Consider the following 20,691-nt stretch of genomic DNA (forward strand, 5'->3'; position numbering starts at 1 on the left):
TTTTTATTCATATTCTTATATATTACTATAGCCGTGACAGCTGCATTCCTATCAATCCTAATAATCCATACTAAAAACCAAAATAATTACATAAAATGATTTCCTCTTGAAAGAGACCACTTTGAATATTAAAATTTATCTTTTTGTTTTTCTCTCAATTTCTTTCATTGTCCATCAATCTTTGTCCCCTCACATCCCAATCCAACTTGAATCTATCCACCATAAGAAGGGCAATAGCCTATTTGATTTTTTAAATTTTTTTTAAATAGAAAATAATTTTCTAATTTAAAAAACAAGTTTTTTTCTAACTTTTGACAAAAAAAAAGGTTTTTAAATATTTATTTTGAAAATATATTATTTTTTAAAACCAATTTTAGGTATTTTTCATTATTTTTTATTGAATATTTTGAATAATAATAAAATATATATATGAAAAATATTTTGAAAAGAGAAGACTCTTTTCCATATTTGAATTCTCAAATAAAATTTTACTTTTAAAAATAATTATTAAAGTTTTATAAAAACTAAAAATTAACGTTAAAATCATAATTCTTAAAAGATAATATATCATAAGAATTTCATTAATTCTTTAATTTTAAAACACATCGGACTACTTTAAAAAAACAAAATGTTTCCAAAACAGTGTCTTAAAACTTACCACACCCTAAATCTTTTCACATTATTTCAAGATTTAACCATCCCCAACCTTTCCAACATAACGCAGGAGGTTTAACCACCCCTGAGCTTAAACATCCATCTCTGAACTCCTCGGATTCCTAACATTTATAAAAATAAAAATACTTTTCCCAGTTCATCAACTTGGGAGATCGGAGATCGGATAACTATTAAAAAAAATTATTCTATATCTTACACGTGCAATGTTCACAAAAAAGAAGAAGAAAAAGGAGGAAAAAAATGTGGAAAAAAGTTTATGGCGGAGCCTAATTCTTGAATCTCGTAGGCAAGGCCCACAAGTGTACTGTGTGGAGCAACACGTTGAGCTTTGTGAACCGTCTCCCCAAATTTTGTGGTGAATGATATCTGGTATCATCCAAATCTTCCCCAAGTTTTGTCCATGTTTGCATATTCTCATCCAATCTCAAACTCATAAATTTCTCCATGACTTCCCCGTTTCTGGGTCCCATGCCGTTTTGTTGTTCCTTAGTTTTGCAGTTTCGAAGCTCCTAACTTCTGGGCTTGCTGCTTCATTTCCCAGTGAATTCGTGTCAGTTGGTTGGATTCTGTGATTTTCCTTTATTTTTGTTCGGAGAGGCAAATGTCGAACACGTCAATGGCCTCAGTGGGGTGTGTGAGTTTTGTGACAGAGAGGGCTGCATCGATTTGGAGTGGAAGGGATCGTCGACCCAGGTTTTCTTTCCCGGTGTATAGGCTGAGAATGTCTCCGGGTTGTGCTATTTCGAAGGATTCGATATTTGGGTATTCGAGGGAAGATTGTGTGAGGTTTTCTTTATGCAGCAGAAGGCAGGTTTTGGGGAGTAGGGGTGTGAGAGCGAGGGGTGAGGGCTCTGTGGAAGGAGAGGATGGTGACAGGTTAGAAGATGCTTTTGACGCCACAATTGAGAAGAGCAAGAAGGTTCTTGCTATGCAAAGGGACCTGCTTCAACAGGTAATTTTCTTCATTGTTCTTGTTTAGAGTGGTTAGTACTTGTCTGGATTGGAATTCCGGTTCTGGGTTTTGCGTTTCTTTGTGTTTTATATTATGGGGATTTTTGGGTTGATTCTTTATGAAACCAATACCTAAAAGTAGAGCTCTGCTTCCAATTTGTTATAATTGTTAAGTTTTTAGGTATGAATATCTTGAATGTCTGCACTCTATAGAGAAAAATGGATTGACTTATAAAAGGGAATTATTGGATGCTAATTCGTTGCTCGTCAATTAGTTCTTGCTTCAACAAGTGACATGGAACTGGAACTTTCTGTTGAAAGTGTTCTATAATGCTTCCTCTTACCTGTGGCCTTATAGGCTACTCAGATTGAGTATGACGTAGCTAAATAACCTCATTTACAACATCTTACTTAAGATGTCCATCTTTTTAGGTACCATTAGATGCTTGAAATGGGATTTTTAATTTTATGCTATCTTTGATGAAATGTTGGTTTTCTTGATTCTAAGGTAAAATTTAATGTCATGGCCATTGTCTCAGAAGGTTAGAGCATAATTGGAAGCATGGGAGAAAATGCTATTCTTCGTGGAAAAAACCCTGAACAAAGTAACATATGGCATGGAGCATTGCCTTTCTTTTTTTTTTTTGGCTTGGAAAAATAAGTATGCCAATAAAGAGTTAAGCTGTAGTTCCTTGCAATGAATACCCTCTTATTAGAACCTACATATACCATATATAGTCTATATTTTTGTGTGAGGACCCACTTCAGTCTCCACCTTAGTATCCACACTAAATTTCCAAAATTACATTTGTATATAATTTTGTAACTCTTTTTAATGTACAGAATGAATTTAATTAGAAAAAGAACGGAAGAAACTATCCCTACCATCAATTTAACAGTTAACTACATCCCTTTTGTGTTTCTATGATTTAAAAACTGATCCGCGTTGCATATTATTCATACCAATAAACTTTAAATAATGCAAAATATTCTGGCATTATAGGTGGATTGATGGAGCCATGCTTTTGGTTGTTTGTAGAATGGACATGAGGATCCAAAAGTTGGAGTGGAGCAAGATTTTGATGTTGGGGCTGCTTCTGTTAGTGTTACTTTTAATATATCAGTAAGTTCTTTTTTGAAAAAGAACTATGTGTACATTTGTATTGTAGGCATGTATATGTACAATTTAATCTTAAAAGGGAACTAGGTTTGCAAACAATAAAGTCCTTACTGGTATGTTAATACAGTTTACCAGAACTGACAAACACGGACCAACTTTCAGAAGGCAAATATATATGCACAGCCAGCCTGACTTTTAAAAGAAGGGGGAGGGGGGGAATTAAGAAGTTTAGGAAAAAAAATTACCAGTATATTTTCCTATATGCACTGCTGTAACTTAATAAGATGGATTGGTGCTCAAAGGAAAAAAGAACTTTGTTGAGAAAGAGACCATCTCATTTGTAAGTATTGCCAAAAGTCTCTTAAGTGGGCCATAGCTCACTGAAATGCAAGATGTATTGGCAAGCTATCTCCTCAGTTTTTGTAGATCCCTTTTTGTTGTTGGTCTTACCACCCCAACTCCCATTTACTCATGGCCCAATATCTATCAGTTGTACCTTATACCTAGAGGGTTTTCATTGGTGACCCTGGTGAGCAACTGATCATTGTTGTGTACGACCAAACCATTGTAGTGCACTTCTCTAATCTTCCACTTGGTTACCGTTGTCCCCTAGCTTCTAAAAAACGCATTCATTTATTCTATTCTTTTTTCACTTTTCTTCTTTGTGCATCCCAACATCCTCATGTCAGCTAGGTTCCTTCAATGGAACTGCCCAATGTTCTTTGCCATAAAGCATGAACAATTGTGGATCATGAAGTCACACTAAAATGGCACATTAGCAGTATACAAAGAAGAGCCTTAAGTTGTATTTTACCTTTTGTAGAGATTCTGTAGATCCAATCACTGATACTGGAAGAGATGGCATTCAAGAGAAAGAGGAGAGACCATGGAGAGTATATCTTCATTTATTGTATTGTACTAATATTTATTGATAAAGGGGTTGAGTTTAATCATTATGGTAAAAATGAGCTTTAACTTTTCTTCGTTATCATTATTAGGGTTCTGGTTTTGGTTGAGCATCAAGGAGAAGGTTGCTATGTATATCTTATTCTTGCCTAGGGTAGGCATCTTTTGTATACTTCGTGTGTATTTTGGGGTGCCTCCTTTTAGGCGCTTTTAATAAATTAACTATTTGCCTATCAAAAAAAATTATTAGGATTCTAGTATCTTATATTTGATATAGTATGTTTAGGTTTATTTGGGAATGTATGATACACAATTGACTGCTAACTATTGAAAATTCCCATTCATTAATGTATAACATATTGCGGCAACCACTAAGATTTCCATTTCACAGGATTGAGCTGAAAATTAAAGAGTCCATTGAGTGCTGGAGATCGAATGTGATAACTTGTTATGGCAATCACTAAAATTTCCATTTTCACAGGATTGAGCTAAAAATTAAGGAGCCCAATTACTTATTATTGAATATTGAATCCACTTCCTATTTGTAATTTTTTTTATTGTCAAGTCAAAATGACAAATTTTTCCTCATTCATTAGCCTAATGGCGATTTTTTTCTTTTCAGGAGCTTGAAGTCTTTAATGCCATTATTTACTAACACATTTTTAGTGTTAGATTTCCAGTTTCATTTAATACCTGCCTTAATTTCAGTATTTCCGGGCCAATAAAGGGGCTAATTATGAAATAGTGCAAATACCTGGTTTTTGGAATTATATTTTACAAAGTGACTTTTCTCTTCTTTTTACCCCTTTAAAGTGGTTTCATTATTGAAAGTGGCCATAGAAAGGTCATTAGGGATTGCCAAGAGTTGTTACAAGCTACACCAGTATGATTAGCCTCATAGGAAATTTGTGGTGAAAGTTTGATATGTTTATTATTATAATAGATTACATAAACTTGTGATCGTCTACTATAGAATTCAAATCTGCTTCATTTGAATAATGTGTCTCTATATGGTATTACCGTATTAGGTAATTGAATCTTATAATTTCACAGTCTATCTTATCATCATTGGATGAGCCTTTTTTCATAAATAGTTGAAACTGAATGTTCTTGTTCGACTTATTCTTCCTATCCAGATTGCTGAAAGAAGGAAACTGGTTTCATCTATAAAAAGTAGTATAATTAACCCAGAAGACAATGAAGTTTCTTATAAAGGCAGAGACAGCTCTTTTCCAAATATGGATCTGACCTCAACTGGTGACAGTGGTGGCGATGAAGACTATAATGGCGGCATTCTTTCTGGAAACTATGTTCATTCAAATGCAGATAAGGTGCCAGCAGCCCTGTCTTCAGCTACTAGTAGAGGTTTTGGGGAAGGCGAGAAGGAACTGGGAAAAGACTTGTCTCTTGAAAATCCTTCCTTGGATTTAGAGGCCCCCAAACAGTTGAAAGACACTAGTCCAAAGACAGTTTGGTCTGATCCTCTTCCATCATTTCTTTCAAAATCCGTGGAAACAGCCAGTCCAAAAGAGGAAAAGCAAGAAGATTTTAGAGAATTGAGTTCAGAGGAGGTGAATAATGAGGCAGCTGTTTCTATGGGTGAAGATGTTAAGCCCCCTCCTTTGGCAGGGACCAATGTCATGAATATAATATTGGTAGCTGCTGAATGTGCTCCTTGGTCTAAAACAGGTGTTTACCATGAATCATGAGTTTGGATACCATTTCTAGGAAAGATCTTTTTATATATGTGGCAGTAATTCCTCCAGGCCAAATGTTAACTATGAGGCTTTAGGGTCACAAAGTCACATAATTCAATAATGGGCTTGGCTGAAAGAGAGGAAAAAATAGAAGAGGAAGAACGAAAAACAGACATACACCTGCACACACATTTATATCTGATCAAAAGACTGATTATGGTGAATTCTCATAGGTGGGCTTGGAGATGTCGCTGGGGCTTTGCCTAAGGCTTTGGCTCGGCGTGGGCATAGAGTCATGGTAATTTTTTTCCTTTTTTCATACAGTGAACTAAACATGGGAGCATTAATAATGAACCAGAAAACTTGTCCCTAAATTTCCCTGTTCTACAAAGCAGCTCCATTCAGCTAAGATGAATTGTCTCAATATCCAGACCCTTTTGTATTGTTCTTGATTTGTTCTGCAGAGATCTAACTCCTATTTTGATTCATGGTTGTAAGTTCCTATGACATAATAGATCAGTTTTGGAGAAAGGAAAATAATCTTTATTCTTTGATTTTTAAAGAGACATTATCAATAATCAAACAAATAGAGAAAAGCCAGCTATCGGAATCGAACCGATGATCATCGTATTACAAATGCAATGCTCTAACCTAGATAATATCCAAATTCTTATACTTTCTGCTGGGGGACTGACCTGGACTGCTCTAGGTTTAGCAGATCTGTCTTCATTTCTAAAAGCAGTAGTTTTTTCTTCTTGAAATCTGTTCCTAAACAGAAAATTCTTTGCATCTCATCAGTTCCTCTTTATCATCTCCCCATGATGAGAATTTAGAGATTTAAGGCCTTTAAATCACTTGCATTTAAATATTTTAGTCTTTTAGGTATATTTGACTTTGTAATTTGCATACCCATGGCCATGAAAAACCCATGAGTTTCTTGGTTTAGTTAAGAAGGCTTTTGTATCTTCATCCTTTGCTTATTATTATTATTTTTTTCTGTTCTTGCTAATGATAGGTTGTGGCACCTCGATATGGTAATTATGCTGAGGCCCAAGAAACTGGAGTTCGGAAGAAGTATAAAGTGGATGGGCAGGTATCCAGCAGTAGCATCATCTTAGCTATTTTTATTTCCTACTTGAACCCTATGATTATGTTACTTTGCAAGTCTTTAACAATGTCAAACTTTGCAGGACATGGAAGTAACTTACTTCCAGGCCTATATCGATGGTGTGGATTTTGTTTTTATCGATAGTCACATGTTTCGCCATATTGAAAAGAATATATATGGAGGAAACCGAATGGTAAGATATTTTTCCCATGGTTTCAGCTTCAGTTAGTTTTCAAGAGGAACAATCATAATAGGTCTGATGGATGATTAATGTTAGGCCACATTGATTATGGAATCAAGTATTGAGAATGGTTGTTCCATTGCCATTCCACCTATTTTAGCGTTTGAGTCATGTACAAAGTGTCCATAATGTTAATATTCTCATTAACAAATCTTCATCAAGTCAAAAGAACGAGCTGGTTACAACTTCATCTCTTTAGAAAACTAATCAATTCCAACTTCATCTTTGATAAATCGATCAGAATGTAAATGAATTGCAGCTTTGTCTTTTCAAAAGGAAAATTTCAATTTAGCTACCTCTGTTTACTTGTACAACTTCATTTGAATTTCGTGTCATCACATATAAGAATGTTAAATAATGAAAAACTGAAAAGCACCAATAGTAAGAGGTATTTGATGAATTTTAAGTAGGTTTTCAATCCTTTCTTCATAATTGACAATGTATCATGAGTTAGAATTCATTTTGGTGAGAAGTTTCTATTATTATTATTATTGTTGTTGTTAAAGTTTGAGCATGCTTGAATATCCATGAAATGAAATATAAAATTGTTAAATCTAGAGTCATTGATTTTTGCAATATTATTCACTTCAGAATTTTTCTTAATAAAATGCAAACACTCTTAATTTTATTTTCTGAAATACAGGCACTTCTTAAGTTAAAATTAGAGACAATTACATAATGGCTCGTCAGTCATCAATTTTTATTCTTGCATTTTTAATGTTCTCTATCCCATGTTTTACTATGTAAGTTTAAATAAGTTTTTTTGGAGATTTAATCATCATAATGTAAGATGGTTCTTTTTTTAAAATTAAAGTTAATTTAGTAAATAGAATTTACGATAATGATAAACCCTTGCAAATCCATCATTTGACACTTGATCACTAAAGAATTCTCGACTTAAATATCTTACCTATAATGGTTGTAACCATGTGCTACCTAGTTTTCAAGCTCTTACAATTGTTTGTTGGTTATTTTAAACATCTTAAAGGGTGATATAAGATATCTACAAGCATCTATTTGTTTATGAGTTCTTGTATGCCTGCACTGGTTGGGTTCCATTTATAGGAAACAGAGACCTTTGATGTTAATAAGTGTTACGTAAATTACCATTTTAGTAGGATAGCATTTCTTGTATTACTAGTTGTAAGCACTCTCAGTTTTATGTATCTTTTGACTGATGCAGGACATTTTAAAGCGCATGGTTTTATTTTGCAAGGCAGCTATTGAGGTATGATTTCTGACAAGGCCTTAAGAAGAATGGTTCAAGAAATTGACTGATTGTCCATTTAGTCTGTCCATCACAGTAAAACCGGTTTCTTAAAATTAGTAATATATCCCAGAGTAGTTCATAGTACTTTCACATAAGCAGAACCATGCAGTTAAAATAAAGGTACTAGATATGGACTAGAAAAAATGTATATCAAACTAACAAAAGTAAATATTAGAAAAAATAATTTTAAATATAATTAAGGAATTTATGCCACAAAAAATGATTTGAAATATGGCAATGAAAATGTTGTTTTTTGACTTGTTTAAGTTTTGGTAACAGTAGCAACAGATAGGTTCATTGAAATTCATTTCAAATGGTGTATAAAGTTGAGAAGCTGGTGAATTTTTAGGTTCCTTGGCATGTCCCATGTGGTGGTGTCTGCTATGGAGATGGGAATCTAGTTTTCATTGCCAATGATTGGCATACTGCATTGTTGCCAGTATATTTGAAGGCATATTATCGGGACAATGGTTTAATGCAATATACAAGATCAGCTCTTGTAATTCATAACATAGCCCATCAGGTATGCTCTCTAAGTCTTGCTATTACTTAATTTAATGCCTGAAGTTTGCACCAATAAGCTGTTTTGTCTGGTTTAGAATCATTTTATATATTTTGCCAAGTTGAAAACCTAAATGAGGAAATCAAACATAGTTTTTAATGATACCCTGTAGTTCATTTCTACCTTGATGAGTGAAAATATAAGTCAAGTTGCAATGCTTAAGTCTATATCAAGTGGGTGTGTGTCAGTTCCTATTTATATTGGTTTGTGGGCACACACATTATTTTTTGTAGGAAAATACTGGTTCTATTCTCCATATTTTCTAATATTCCACAGTTCAATTTTTAGTTTCATGAGTGGGGAAACAGGTGTATATCTAAATTGCATGAACATGGAGTGAAGATGCCTAGTCATAAATGATATTCTTCCATATACCTCATCCCATTTTTGCTCACAATTTTAAATTTTTAGTAGGTTTTTTTCCCCATTTTATCATCCATGGATATTTCCTTAACTGATGAGTTTCAAAGCCAAAAATGGACTCCTCATTTGTCAATAAGGAGATGATATGATCTTGATGCTTTTTGTTGAAATCTTTTCTGGATGCTAGATAGCAAGTTAATCTCATGAGTGATCAACACAAGAATAATCATTGTTTGGCTTAATCATGCTGCTACATTTTATTTCCAAAACCATCAAAGAATAGGTAGTTTAAATAAATAGGTAAATGCTCAAATATCTTGATTTACTGTGGAAATCTGTTGAAATGGATGTTATGCTTCAACCTGTTTTTCAGTTATAAATTGAGAGCTAGTTTTGCCATCCATTTGTCCTATTGGAATTCAGTCATTCCACTTGACCTTACGTTACATTTAGATGCAAAAAACCTTGAGGTAGAATGTTGATTAAATTGTTGTGGTTCTCAAGTTGACTGTGAACTTGAGATACACTTGTTAATTATCAAGCATCCTAAGTTCAAAATACCAAGTATTACAAACTATGATGTTATATAGTTTGGTCATCATACACCCTTGAGGCCTAACTCAAGTGGTAAAGGGATGGGGAGGGTTTGTGGGAGGTTCCATGTTCAAGTCCCAATGGGGAAAAAAATTTACCTATCAAGAAGAAAAAATAAATAGTTTGGTCATCTTACAATTTAACTATCATTGTCTAGTATCCAGCTCTTCTCTGTAATTAAAATGGAGGTGTTCTGAATTATATTCAACACATGCAAAAATATCCAGGGACGTGGACCAGTGGAAGATTTCTCCTATACAGGTCTTCCTGAGCACTACTTGGACCTTTTCAAATTGTACGACCCTGTTGGAGGTGAGCACTTTAACATCTTCGCAGCTGGGCTAAAGACAGCAGATCGTGTGGTTACTGTCAGTCATGGATATGCTTGGGAGCTGAAAACTTCAGAAGGTGGTTGGGGCTTGCATCAGATCATAAATGAGAATGACTGGAAACTGAGGGGTATTGTGAATGGGATTGATGTGAAAGACTGGAACCCCGAGTTGGACATTTACTTAGAATCTGATGGTTATGTTAACTACTCCCTCGAGACACTTCACACTGGGAAGCCCCAGTGCAAGGCAGCATTACAGAAGGAGCTTGGTTTGCCCATCCGTGAGGATGTCCCATTAATCGGGTTCATTGGTAGGTTGGACCATCAGAAAGGTGTTGATCTCATAGCTGAGGCAGTTCCTTGGATGGTGGGTCAGGACGTGCAGCTGGTCATGTTGGGCACAGGGAGAAATGACCTGGAACAGATGCTGAGGCAGTTTGAGAGCCAACACCATGACAAAATCAGGGGATGGGTTGGTTTTTCTGTCAAGATGGCTCACCGAATAACTGCTGGTGCAGACATTTTGCTTATGCCATCTAGATTTGAGCCTTGTGGACTGAACCAACTATATGCTATGAACTATGGAACCATCCCAGTTGTTCATGCTGTTGGCGGGCTGAGAGACACTGTGCAGCCTTTCGATCCGTATAATGAATCAGGATTAGGTTGGACATTTGACAGGGCTGAGGCAAACAGATTGATACATGCGCTGGGGAATTGCTTGCTGACTTACCGACAGTACAAACAGAGCTGGGAAGGTCTCCAGAGACGAGGGATGATGCAAGACCTCAGCTGGGACCATGCTGCACAGAATTATGAGGAAGTCCTTGTTGCTGCCAAGTACCAGTGGTGAGTCTTTTGACCCTTGGTGTGTATAATATCTCAACTTCTGCAAACACTTCCTGAACAGGCTGTTGCATTGGGGTTCATCCATACTAGAGACATGCCAATGCCCCTGTTCATTAGGGGAAAGAAGCTTCGCAGTTGTTTTCTCAGCAGTCGGTATTTCTTCACTCTTGCTTTTTTGGATTAGTTGGGATGAGATATAATCAGTTTTGACTTCTGTTATGTCTCATTTCTCTAGTTGAATTAATCCTTAAGTCCAGAGGTGGAATGCAAGGGCTGAACTTTTAGTCCCTAAAGCCAGAATATGTGTCTCTACTTAGTGGTTTTGACTTCTGAGTTGCTGTGAATAAACAATAATCATTTTGTGAATAGGATTTAAGCATGTATTTGAATTCATTTGCTCCATTTATCACTTCTTCATGATGCATGTCTTTGTCTCGTGTATACAAGGGATTACAAACAAAATCGAAATTGTTTGGCCCATTTCCACGGCAACCAAACAAATCATTGCTGTGTTTTTTTGTCTTGGGTAAAAAATATTATTGTGTCTAATATTCTGGTTCTTGTTTCCTGTGTTCTCTCACCAACCAAACAGAGCACAGCATAACATGGTACTACAATTGAACAAGTCTTCGTAACATTTAGAGTTCAACCATTCTCAAATGGTAAGTGTTTCTCGAATTATAACTCAACAATACCATCGTCATTTGATAGCGGCTTCACCCATTCGAGCTAAATCCATTTCTGGTTTAGGCAAACATGGCATAAAACACGAGTAGGAAATATTAGGGCTTGCTTGGAGACTCCGGTAAATTATGTGATAAAAACGGCTTTTTGAGAATTCAAGAGTGATTTTCTGCATTTTTCTTTAGTATTCCGAAAAATAATTAAAAATATGAAAATTTGAGGGAGTGTTTTTCAATTTTGGAGTTTTTAAACAGATTTTTATTCATTAAAACTATTCTCAAAACCGGAATTTTGAAAATTATTCTTATTTTCCGTGGCTTCCATTACCGAGATCAAACTCGTTACTGCTTCAGGGGTAATGAGAAGGCGTTTTTCATATTTAAAGTAAAAATAATTAAAAGCTAATTTTAAAAACTGTCACCAAAACCAACAATGAAATCGTTGCCAAACAGATTCTTATTTTCTATGGCCTCCACAAGGGACCACAACCAAACTCATTGACAAATCATGTTCAAAAACACTTTGATTAAACTGAAGGAAAACAAAGAAATCGGATTATTCTTTTATTGACCTTATCAATTGCAACTATGAAACCAATACAACCTGCTGGACAACCATAAGAAAATGGGGGAATATGAAATTGAAAACCCAAGCAAAGGCATGCAAATATATCAAATCATACCAAACTCACAATGGGATACCTTGCCATGTTTGTATTTATGATGGTGGGAGCTCTATATGTAGGATACTCTCCTTTCTCGGTCGAAGTGCAGGCAGGATGGAGTTGAGAAGAGCCCTGCAAAGCCCTTTGACAGACAACCTTCAACTGCACATGGAGACTTGGAGGAACTCAATGGGCTATGTTTTACTATTTCCATGCAGTCATCAGTAGCAGCTCCTGGTGGATGCTCCGAGTACACAGATCTGCCGGCGATGAGGCTTTGCTTGCTTCTCTTAGAATTCAACTTGTCATTCAAGTCTATGGAGTCACGGAAGCGGGTATCTGACAACACCAGTTCATGTCTTTGAGAGTCCTCGTGCAACTTTCTCTTCAAGCCAGGGTAGAATTTCAATCCTGCAATCGAACAACCAAACTATCAGAGGTCAGACTGTTTCACATGATTTGAATTCATTAAGGTTATGTTTGGTTCCAAAAAGTACGAAGGAAAAAAAAATGATAAGAAAAATTATTTTCTCATATTTAATTGTCTTATGGAAAAAACCAAAAATTTTAAATATAATCAAGATTAATTAAAAATTTATATATTTTCAAATTACTTAATCTTTATATCAAGGGGTTAAAATAAGTTAAATGAGTTTAAAATAACATACAAAAATAATTTTTTAACTTTAAATTTATTTTTTTATCTTCACTTTTTCTTTCCTCCCACTTTTCCATTCTATTTACTTTCCCTCAAATTTTCCAGGAGCCAAACATAATGTAAAAGTTTTGAAAAATATAAGGAACCAGTGTTCCTAAGCGATTGACATACCAGGGAGGGAGTCATCATATTCACATGACTGGCCTTCTGAATCACCACAATTACAGAAGAACTTGGCATTGTCATCGGATCCAGCAATCCTGCAAGGAAGATGATAGATATGTTCAATGTGAAATGTCAATGTCATAGCAAATGATAGATCTGGAATGAAAAATTTGCTCTTTTTCTGATAGCATAGCCAGAAAAAAAATGGGGGGGGGGGGGGGGGGGAAGGCACACAGTTTACACTTCCCTAAGAGACCCAGTGAGTTCAAACTAACACACCCTTCTGATGAGGGGATATCTTCTAATCTAATCAGGATTTTTCTTTTTCTTTTTTTTTTAAAGGCAATAATCTGATGTCAGGTTATGTTCAATGGAAATACAATTCCCATTCCAATCAACTCTTAAAAACAACCCCTACATGAAAACCTATGCACTTTCTCTTTTTCCATGCACTCCAACCTCCCAGCATTCCTGCAGAAATAAAATAAAAATAGAGAAGGGGGCCAAACTTCATTTCTCCTAGGAGATGGGCAAACACCAGGAATTAGGAATTCAGACCCTTCACTACTCTTATGCGCCTCCCAACTCTACAAATCACATCAAGCCACTCCATGTTTTTTAATAATCTATACTCTGAACCCTTGATGATCTTCAAAACAAGGAAGTTCATGCATGCTCAAAAGGCAGTCCTGTTTCAGAATCCAATCATGACTTCAAAATCATTGTAGTCAAAAGAAAATGTGGTGACTCATGTTAAACCACTAAGAAAGGAATTCTAATAATTCCAGGTTCTTTAACAGAAAGAAATTTAATTTTAAATTTTTTTGCGAACATCTTATCTGTTTTACGAACCATATTCTAGAACTTTTTAACCACCAGAATGGAGACAGATTGATAACAATTAAGATTGTATTTCAGATGTTTGGTACCTCTGCCTATTTAATGCTTTCTCTTCATACAGCCCATCCCACAAGGGAAAGATGAGGGATGTGCTGAGAAACACCAGACAACATGAGGACAACTAGTATACATATTTTTTCCAACAAAATTCAATACACCTATAGCCTTCAAGATCAAAATCCCCTATCAAGTTTGGCAAGAAGACACATTCAATTATCTTCAAGGCAATTTCATGAATAACATTCAACAAGCCCTCTCACAAATAAACAATTATTATAGATTCTGGTTCATCATACAACTGTAGATACAACATACCCAAGTACCATCATCCTTTTTTACCAATGTCAGTGCCAACTAGTTGAACAATTCCAATTTGAAGAGAATTTCTGATTGAATTTCAACTGAAACGGCTGATAAAAAGTTTCAGATGAAAAGTAATAATATTATTAATAACGATGATAAAGAAATATCTAGAAGATTCCATGAAAAGTAATTCCAGGGAAGCAAATCAAACCTGTACATGTGCTCAACAAAATCATCAATTAAAACAGGCCAAGCACCTGCAATAGAATCAAAATTAACAAGCATTAGAGAGACAGCTAAGACTTGCATGTTACATCTGAAAGATGCCAAAATTTTTATCCAGGCAGCCTCTTCCTATCATGAACCTGAAGGGGTCAACTAGCCTGTTGGTTAAGTCCCCAGAAGGCTGTTAAAACACAGAGTGAGTTTCAAAACTTTATAATGTTTGCTTTCATTTTTACAATTTTTGCTCATTGATAATATCTTATTCCTAATACCCACTAATCCAAGTGATCCCCACAGAAAAAATCAAACATCAATAACTGAACAACAAATACCATGACAATGTGATTACGCATTTGATAATAAAACAAAATTATCCATGCCAAACTCAATGACTAGGATAAATACAATAAAATGTATACTATGGAAGATTAAATATTCATCGCAACTACATGCTTGTGATGGAAGTAACAACACATATTTGGAGAAATTAATACCTTCTGGATCATACCCTTCAAGGTTTTCATGTACACAACGGCTGAAGGCTAGAACTTGCCGCCAAGTATCTTCAGAGATATTATGTCGCTGATTTTTCTAAGAAGAATCCAATGATTAGTTGCCTTAAATAAATTAAAAGAATAAAATAGAGGAATACAATACGAGAACTTAGAGGCTAAACCCTTCCCATTCAAACATCAAATTTATAGGCTCAACAAAAGAAACAATGATAGATCAAACTCATAGAACTTTCCAAATTGACATAAAGAATGGCATGCCATATGAGTCACTATCTAGATGATTAAGGAACCAAACAGTGCATTGCTTCTGTATGTTACAAAAGTATGGTTACAACAAGGAGACCCCATTAGAGGAACAAATAAAAATTAAAAAAATTAAATAAAAAATGTGACCAAAAGTTCATATATCAATTTTGAAGAAGGCCTTGTGTCCTTGGGGTTTGTACCAAGGAGACTCCAAATCCTAGCTCATAATTGAATCCAATATGGTTTACATCAGAAATCATATCACAATTCCTACCCATTTATACTTGGCCCATCCCGGCCCATGAAGAGTCGGGTGGATTCAAGCTGGGTGGGTTTACCTGAACAAGCCTGGTCAAAGGCCTTGTGTCATAGGGTTTGTGCTAAGGAGACCCAAATCCTAACTCCTAATTAAACCAAGTATGGTTTACACCATAATTCATATCACAACCCCTATTCACTTATAGTTACCCCATCCCACCCCATGCAGAGCCAGGTGGATTCAAGCTGGGTGAGTTTACCTGAAAAATCCAGGTTCTTTCCATTCCTGTACGTTGCACAACTCAGGACTCATTAAAAGAGCCAAGACTGAACTGCTGACATCAACAATTACCAGAATCAACTCTGCAAGATTGATTTTTTAATTTGAAAACACTTCAAATAAAAGGAAGAAAATAAAAGTATCAATCTGATCATATGCTTGGCCATAGAACAATTGTCCACAAAGAGATAGCTCCTTCAGACCGAAAGCACTACATCTAATCCCTAACTTTGAGCCTTTCGAAGCATTCTACAAAGGATTTTTCTTTTTCTTTATTTTTATTTTTATTTTTACTTTTTTGATAGGCAATAAAAGAGAATATATTAACAGTGCCTTAGAAATGGCACACCGAAGTACACACAATGTATACAATGTGTCAATAGGCTATCCAACAAAAGAGAGAACAAAAAACAAGCTTCCTCTCCTCACTTGGAGCTCAACCAATCGAACAAAAAACAAGCTTCCTCTCCTTACTTGGAACTCAACCAATCAACAAAGCATTCTACTAAGGATGTCCACTACTAACACAAACAACACAAGTGAGGAGATTGCCTGCATAAAAGGCCCTAGTTTCTTGAAACTGACTTTAGTTTCTTGCTTGACAAGAACTGCAAAAAGAGACAAAATCATAAATCTACCTTCACAGAAAACCAAAACCTTCTTGCACAACCTATAGCATAGGAAGATCCAGACCTATAGTGGAAGGTCCAATCTACAATCTTACCAGCTCTCCTATAACCTAAACTCAATGCCACCCATGATTCATCAGATTCTTAAAATCCTCCACACATCCATTGGTTATCAGAACAACAGAAAAAAAATGTCTCCATTCTTGATTAAAAAAGAACCCAAAGAATAAAATAATATCTTCAAGCACTTCTTTGATTATGATATTTGTCAAGACCAGGCACAAGACTCCTGACGCTGAAAATCTTTCATCCTGAGAATGTTATTCTCCTGTCAGGAATGAGATCTATAAAAGAAGATGCAGGCTCTTGTTAATGATACAGAAGGAATAATCTACAAGAGCTTCTATTTTAGTACTGAATTGTTATGTCATGCAAAAGCTTCTATTTTAGTTATCTCACTCATACATAAATCAAAATTATTAAGATATCATCCAAAATTATAACAATGTATACAAGAAGAACCAAGCAGAGTTACAAGTTTGTTATTGTATAACTAAGACCCTACAATGATGGATCAGTGATTGGTAGGAAAAGAATAAGAGCAAGAAATCGCTTCCCTAATGAAACTCTGCAAGAACTGTTTGAAAAATAAAATTTAGATTTCTTGGTTTTAATCATCTTTAACAGAAACAAGAGCTACATATATTTAAACTGATATACAGCATCACCCACTTTTACAAGATAAAGCATGAACAGTAGTACCTCAACAAAGTCACACCACTGATTAAGCAGTCGAAACCTTCCTGCTAAAGCTATTCTCCAGGCAGTAATGGCCCTGCTTACAGCTGACAATAATTTAAAAAGGAAATGTTAACCTGTGTGTGTAAGCATGCTAAGCACATGCTCTATGCCTGTATTGAAAGAGAGAGATTTCAATTTGATGTCTACATTGGTTTGATAAGATTACTTACTGATGTTCTTTTGACTATTTTCACGGCACATAAAGAAGACGAAATCATAGAAGCGTGAGAATTCAGAGAAGTCCACCTACAAAAAAGAAAACAAAAGCATACAAGATTAGAAAGAATGCTTGAGAAAAAACAGCTAACATAGAATCTCTAATATGCTGATCACAAAAATAAGAGGATACAATCAACAAAGCAACTGCAAGTAAAAGTGGATACACTTCAATTAACAGTGACAATGCTCATTCAAACACAAAATAAAAATGAGAGAAAATACTGAATGTGAATCTTCAAAATAAAATTTATCTCACCGTCAAGTCTAGGCGTAACATGAGCCTTAGAAGTTCATCGAAAATTGAAACCCTGCCATAGAAAATACCATATTTTCATATATCTGGGAATAACAGAAAAGATGTTCAACAATGCAACCAACTTCTAGCTCAATAACAAAAGAATTGAGATTCAGAAAAACAGCTAAGATGCAAGGCAGCCTTTCAAACTCCAGCCTTTTCTCTCAACCAACCTAGGTCCCCAAGTAACTAGAGATCCCACTCTTTCCACATAAAATTTGCAGAATGATAGGGTCTTTAGCAACTGTTTTTAGAACAGTTTTTTGTTCTCCGGAAAGAAAAAAAAAATGAAAAACATGTTTGATAACCAAAAAATTATTTTTTGTTTTCTATTCTTAAGAACAGATAACAAGGTATTTTCAAATAACATCTTTTAGTTGTTTTCACTTGTTTTTTTAGGATTGTTTTAAAAAATAATTATACAAACATGTAGAATAATTAAAAATAAAGCAACAAATATAAAATTATTTTTAAAATATATTTAAAAATATTAAAAACAGGTTAAAAATATTCCAAGTTGTTAAACAGACTTTTGTTCTACAAAACATTAAAAAATAATTTTCAAAAACTATTTTTCATAACTATTTTCAAAAACAATTATCAAACAGGGTCATATTAATCTAGACTTTTATCTATTATATGACTACGGATATAAACTCACATCAACTGCATAGCTCCTAAAACCAACTTTTAACTCATGTCACCAAATTAAGCTACATGCACATTGTAAAAACATCAGGTTTGGGCTCAATTAGCCTCCTCCTGCCTTAGTTGTACTTCAAAATTTCAAGATGTCGCATATATGGCTCAAAGAGACGATACCCTGTATAAACCCTTGATTCCACCAATTTTAAAAGTTGAGCCAATCCCTCCCTTAAGAACTTAGCCCTTTGCAACTCCTCATCCCCTTGGCAGCCTTCCTCCACACATATGTATGCATTTCCTGATATAATGTCTGAAAGAAAGAGTTCATAATCAAATCATCTTTCTCCATTGGTCTAATCACAAATCAAACAATGTCTTTAAGGAAAATCTTGATTTCATGGACAAGCTAAGTAACTTAATAAGGTCAATGCATCTTCTCACCAAATAGAATCCAGTATTCAAACCAAAAAACAGAATAGTCATATACATGTGAGCATAAATAAATAAAAACATTTATAAAGTGGGGTTGGGGGTGGGTGCGGCTGCGCAGGGTGTGGTGGGGGAGAAAAGTTATTGAAGCATGATTGAGCTTGAAGATTCTAACTAGTGCTCTCTAAATCAACTGAGGATTTAAATTTTTTTTTTTTAGGAGTAACAAAAGGGTCCCCTGCATTTGAGTAACCGGGATATTACAAAACCTTGGCAGATAGAATCAAAAGTCGATACCATCCATGTGTCTTGCAGTCTCATATAAACCTTAGTCCTAACACTGCAAATAGCTGCTAAAAATGAAAAGAAAAGGGAAACAGAAAAATCAAACTTAACCACCAAAATTGAACTACAATCCATCCCCTTCCAAATCTTTGATGAAATTCGAGAACTGATTCACTGAATTCCATGGCTGATGCCCTGAACCATACAATCTACGAAACGCAATAAAAATGAGTTTTTCACTTCATGCAACAACCAAAAAGAGAAAGAACATGTAAAGAAAAAGCAAAGGCGCTCCAAGTTGCTTCCGTTTTCTTCCTCTCCTCTTTTCAGTTCTATCAGCAACCAAAAATGCCCAAATCATCAAATGCAAAAAGAAAAAAGAAAAAAAAAAGTCTTAATAGTTTCCCTAAAACCTCTTCTCCACACATCAAAACACACCCAAAATAAATAAATAAATAAAAATCCCACTCCTCCACACACCGAAATTCAAAAATCACCATCCAAATCGATCAAACAAACACCACAAACTAACCAAGAACTGGAGATCCTCAAAGAAACACTCATCGAGAAAATCACGGAAACCCCACCCACACATCAAAAAAATTATTAAAAAAGCAAGAAAATTCGAAGCACAAAAAAATAAAAATAAAAAAGAAATAAAAAGAAAGAAAGGTTACCGCAGTAGCTTCTGTAAATTTCAAAGACATCGAAGCCGCGAGAACCGGAGGAATCCATGAGAGGACGCAATCGGGGGAGCTAGGGTTTCGAGAAGAGATATAAGAGAGAGAATTTGGGCGACGGTGAAACCCTAGACGGAGCTCGAAAACACAGAAACAGAGGCAGATGCTTTCTCGTCTGTGTGTATATCACACGCAGCAGGATAGAGAACTAGAAAGGGAGAGATGAGGAGTTGCCACTGTTTCTAGCGAAATATCGGAGCGAATCGGATCTATATGTCGGTCCGGCCAAGTTTTCGGTTTTTTTGGCTCATAACTTATCGGTAATGACTCTCACATATGTATTTATATATACACACTGAGCTCCACATATGAGATCATGAGATCTCTCTTCATAAATTTTTTTTTTTTTTTTTTTCATTATTGTTATTTGCAATGTTTTCATAACCGCACTGGTCATCGAACCGGATCGAACTGACGATCAAACCGGTAACGTCATAAATATATATTTTATATATTATTAAAATTTTAAAAAATTAATAAATAAAAATAATAAATTATATCTAAATTTTGACAGTATTTATTATGTTTATTAAGTTTTTTCACAAAATTTTTTACTTGTAGATGTCAATCAACCCAATATTTTTAATAATTTCAATAAATTAAAATTTCAATGTACAATAAATAGAACAAAAATAAAAAAATTAAATATTAAACTTATCAGACACACATCATCAACATAAACAAGTTAAGAGAAGTCAAGAGGAAGCCCATGAAAGAAATTATGAAACAAAAAAGTGGAAAGGCCCAACTTCCCATTAAGAGCCCAAAGGGAAAGGATGCATGCAGGTCAATCATCACAATGTTTTAGCTCAAGAATGGGAAGTTTCATATTTCTTTATGGGAGGGCTCTTTGCCATGGGGAGGGGGGAGCTTTCCAATGCGCCGTCGGGGGTAGGGGTTGACGGGGCTTTATAGCGTGGCTCAGGGAGGGGGGTTCCAGCGCTGGGGGGCGCTGTTGATGGGACGACGAGATTTGCAACTTTTTTAGGGCGAAATGGGAGGGCTTTTCAGAGCACAGTGGGGGAATGTGGGGCGGGGCTCCTAGTGCTAGGGGGTGTTGCCGATGGGATGGTGGGATTTGTA

The 20,691-nt window shown here is 35.3% G+C and overlaps 2 protein-coding genes across 8 annotated transcripts; one reads left to right on the top strand and one right to left on the bottom strand.

The window, feature by feature from the left end:
- Window positions 1–683: 683 nt before the first annotated feature.
- On the top strand, window positions 684–11,069 carry LOC100261002 (granule-bound starch synthase 2, chloroplastic/amyloplastic). 7 transcript variants are annotated; one of them, XM_010662771.3, is made up of 10 exons: window positions 723–1,044; window positions 1,166–1,627; window positions 2,666–2,749; window positions 4,789–5,341; window positions 5,583–5,647; window positions 6,365–6,442; window positions 6,540–6,650; window positions 7,882–7,926; window positions 8,318–8,491; window positions 9,715–11,069. In XM_010662771.3, the coding sequence occupies exons 2-10, from the start codon at window positions 1,277–1,279 to the stop codon at window positions 10,669–10,671; spliced, it is 2,418 nt and encodes an 805-aa protein (XP_010661073.1). In that variant the 5' UTR covers window positions 723–1,044; window positions 1,166–1,276; the 3' UTR covers window positions 10,672–11,069. The 7 variants fall into 7 exon arrangements, with proteins under 7 accessions (XP_002278470.2, XP_010661073.1, XP_010661074.1 ...); XM_010662772.3 differs by having other exon boundaries at window positions 1,174–1,627; XM_059742880.1 differs by having other exon boundaries at window positions 723–1,627; window positions 2,630–2,749.
- Window positions 11,070–11,861: 792 nt separating this feature from the next.
- Window positions 11,862–20,021, bottom strand: LOC100264659 (defective in cullin neddylation protein AAR3). The gene is made up of 9 exons (XM_002283652.5): window positions 19,546–20,021; window positions 18,332–18,464; window positions 17,471–17,522; window positions 17,166–17,241; window positions 16,957–17,039; window positions 14,761–14,857; window positions 14,253–14,298; window positions 12,845–12,933; window positions 11,862–12,426 (listed from the first exon to the last, which is right to left on the bottom strand). The coding sequence occupies exons 1-9, from the start codon at window positions 19,601–19,603 to the stop codon at window positions 12,086–12,088; spliced, it is 975 nt and encodes a 324-aa protein (XP_002283688.1). The 5' UTR covers window positions 19,604–20,021; the 3' UTR covers window positions 11,862–12,085.
- Between the last annotated feature and the right edge of the window lie 670 nt (window positions 20,022–20,691).

The sequence above is a fragment of the Vitis vinifera genome, chromosome 14 (genome assembly GCF_030704535.1).
Source record: "Vitis vinifera cultivar Pinot Noir 40024 chromosome 14, ASM3070453v1".
Taxonomy (NCBI): domain Eukaryota; kingdom Viridiplantae; phylum Streptophyta; class Magnoliopsida; order Vitales; family Vitaceae; genus Vitis; species Vitis vinifera.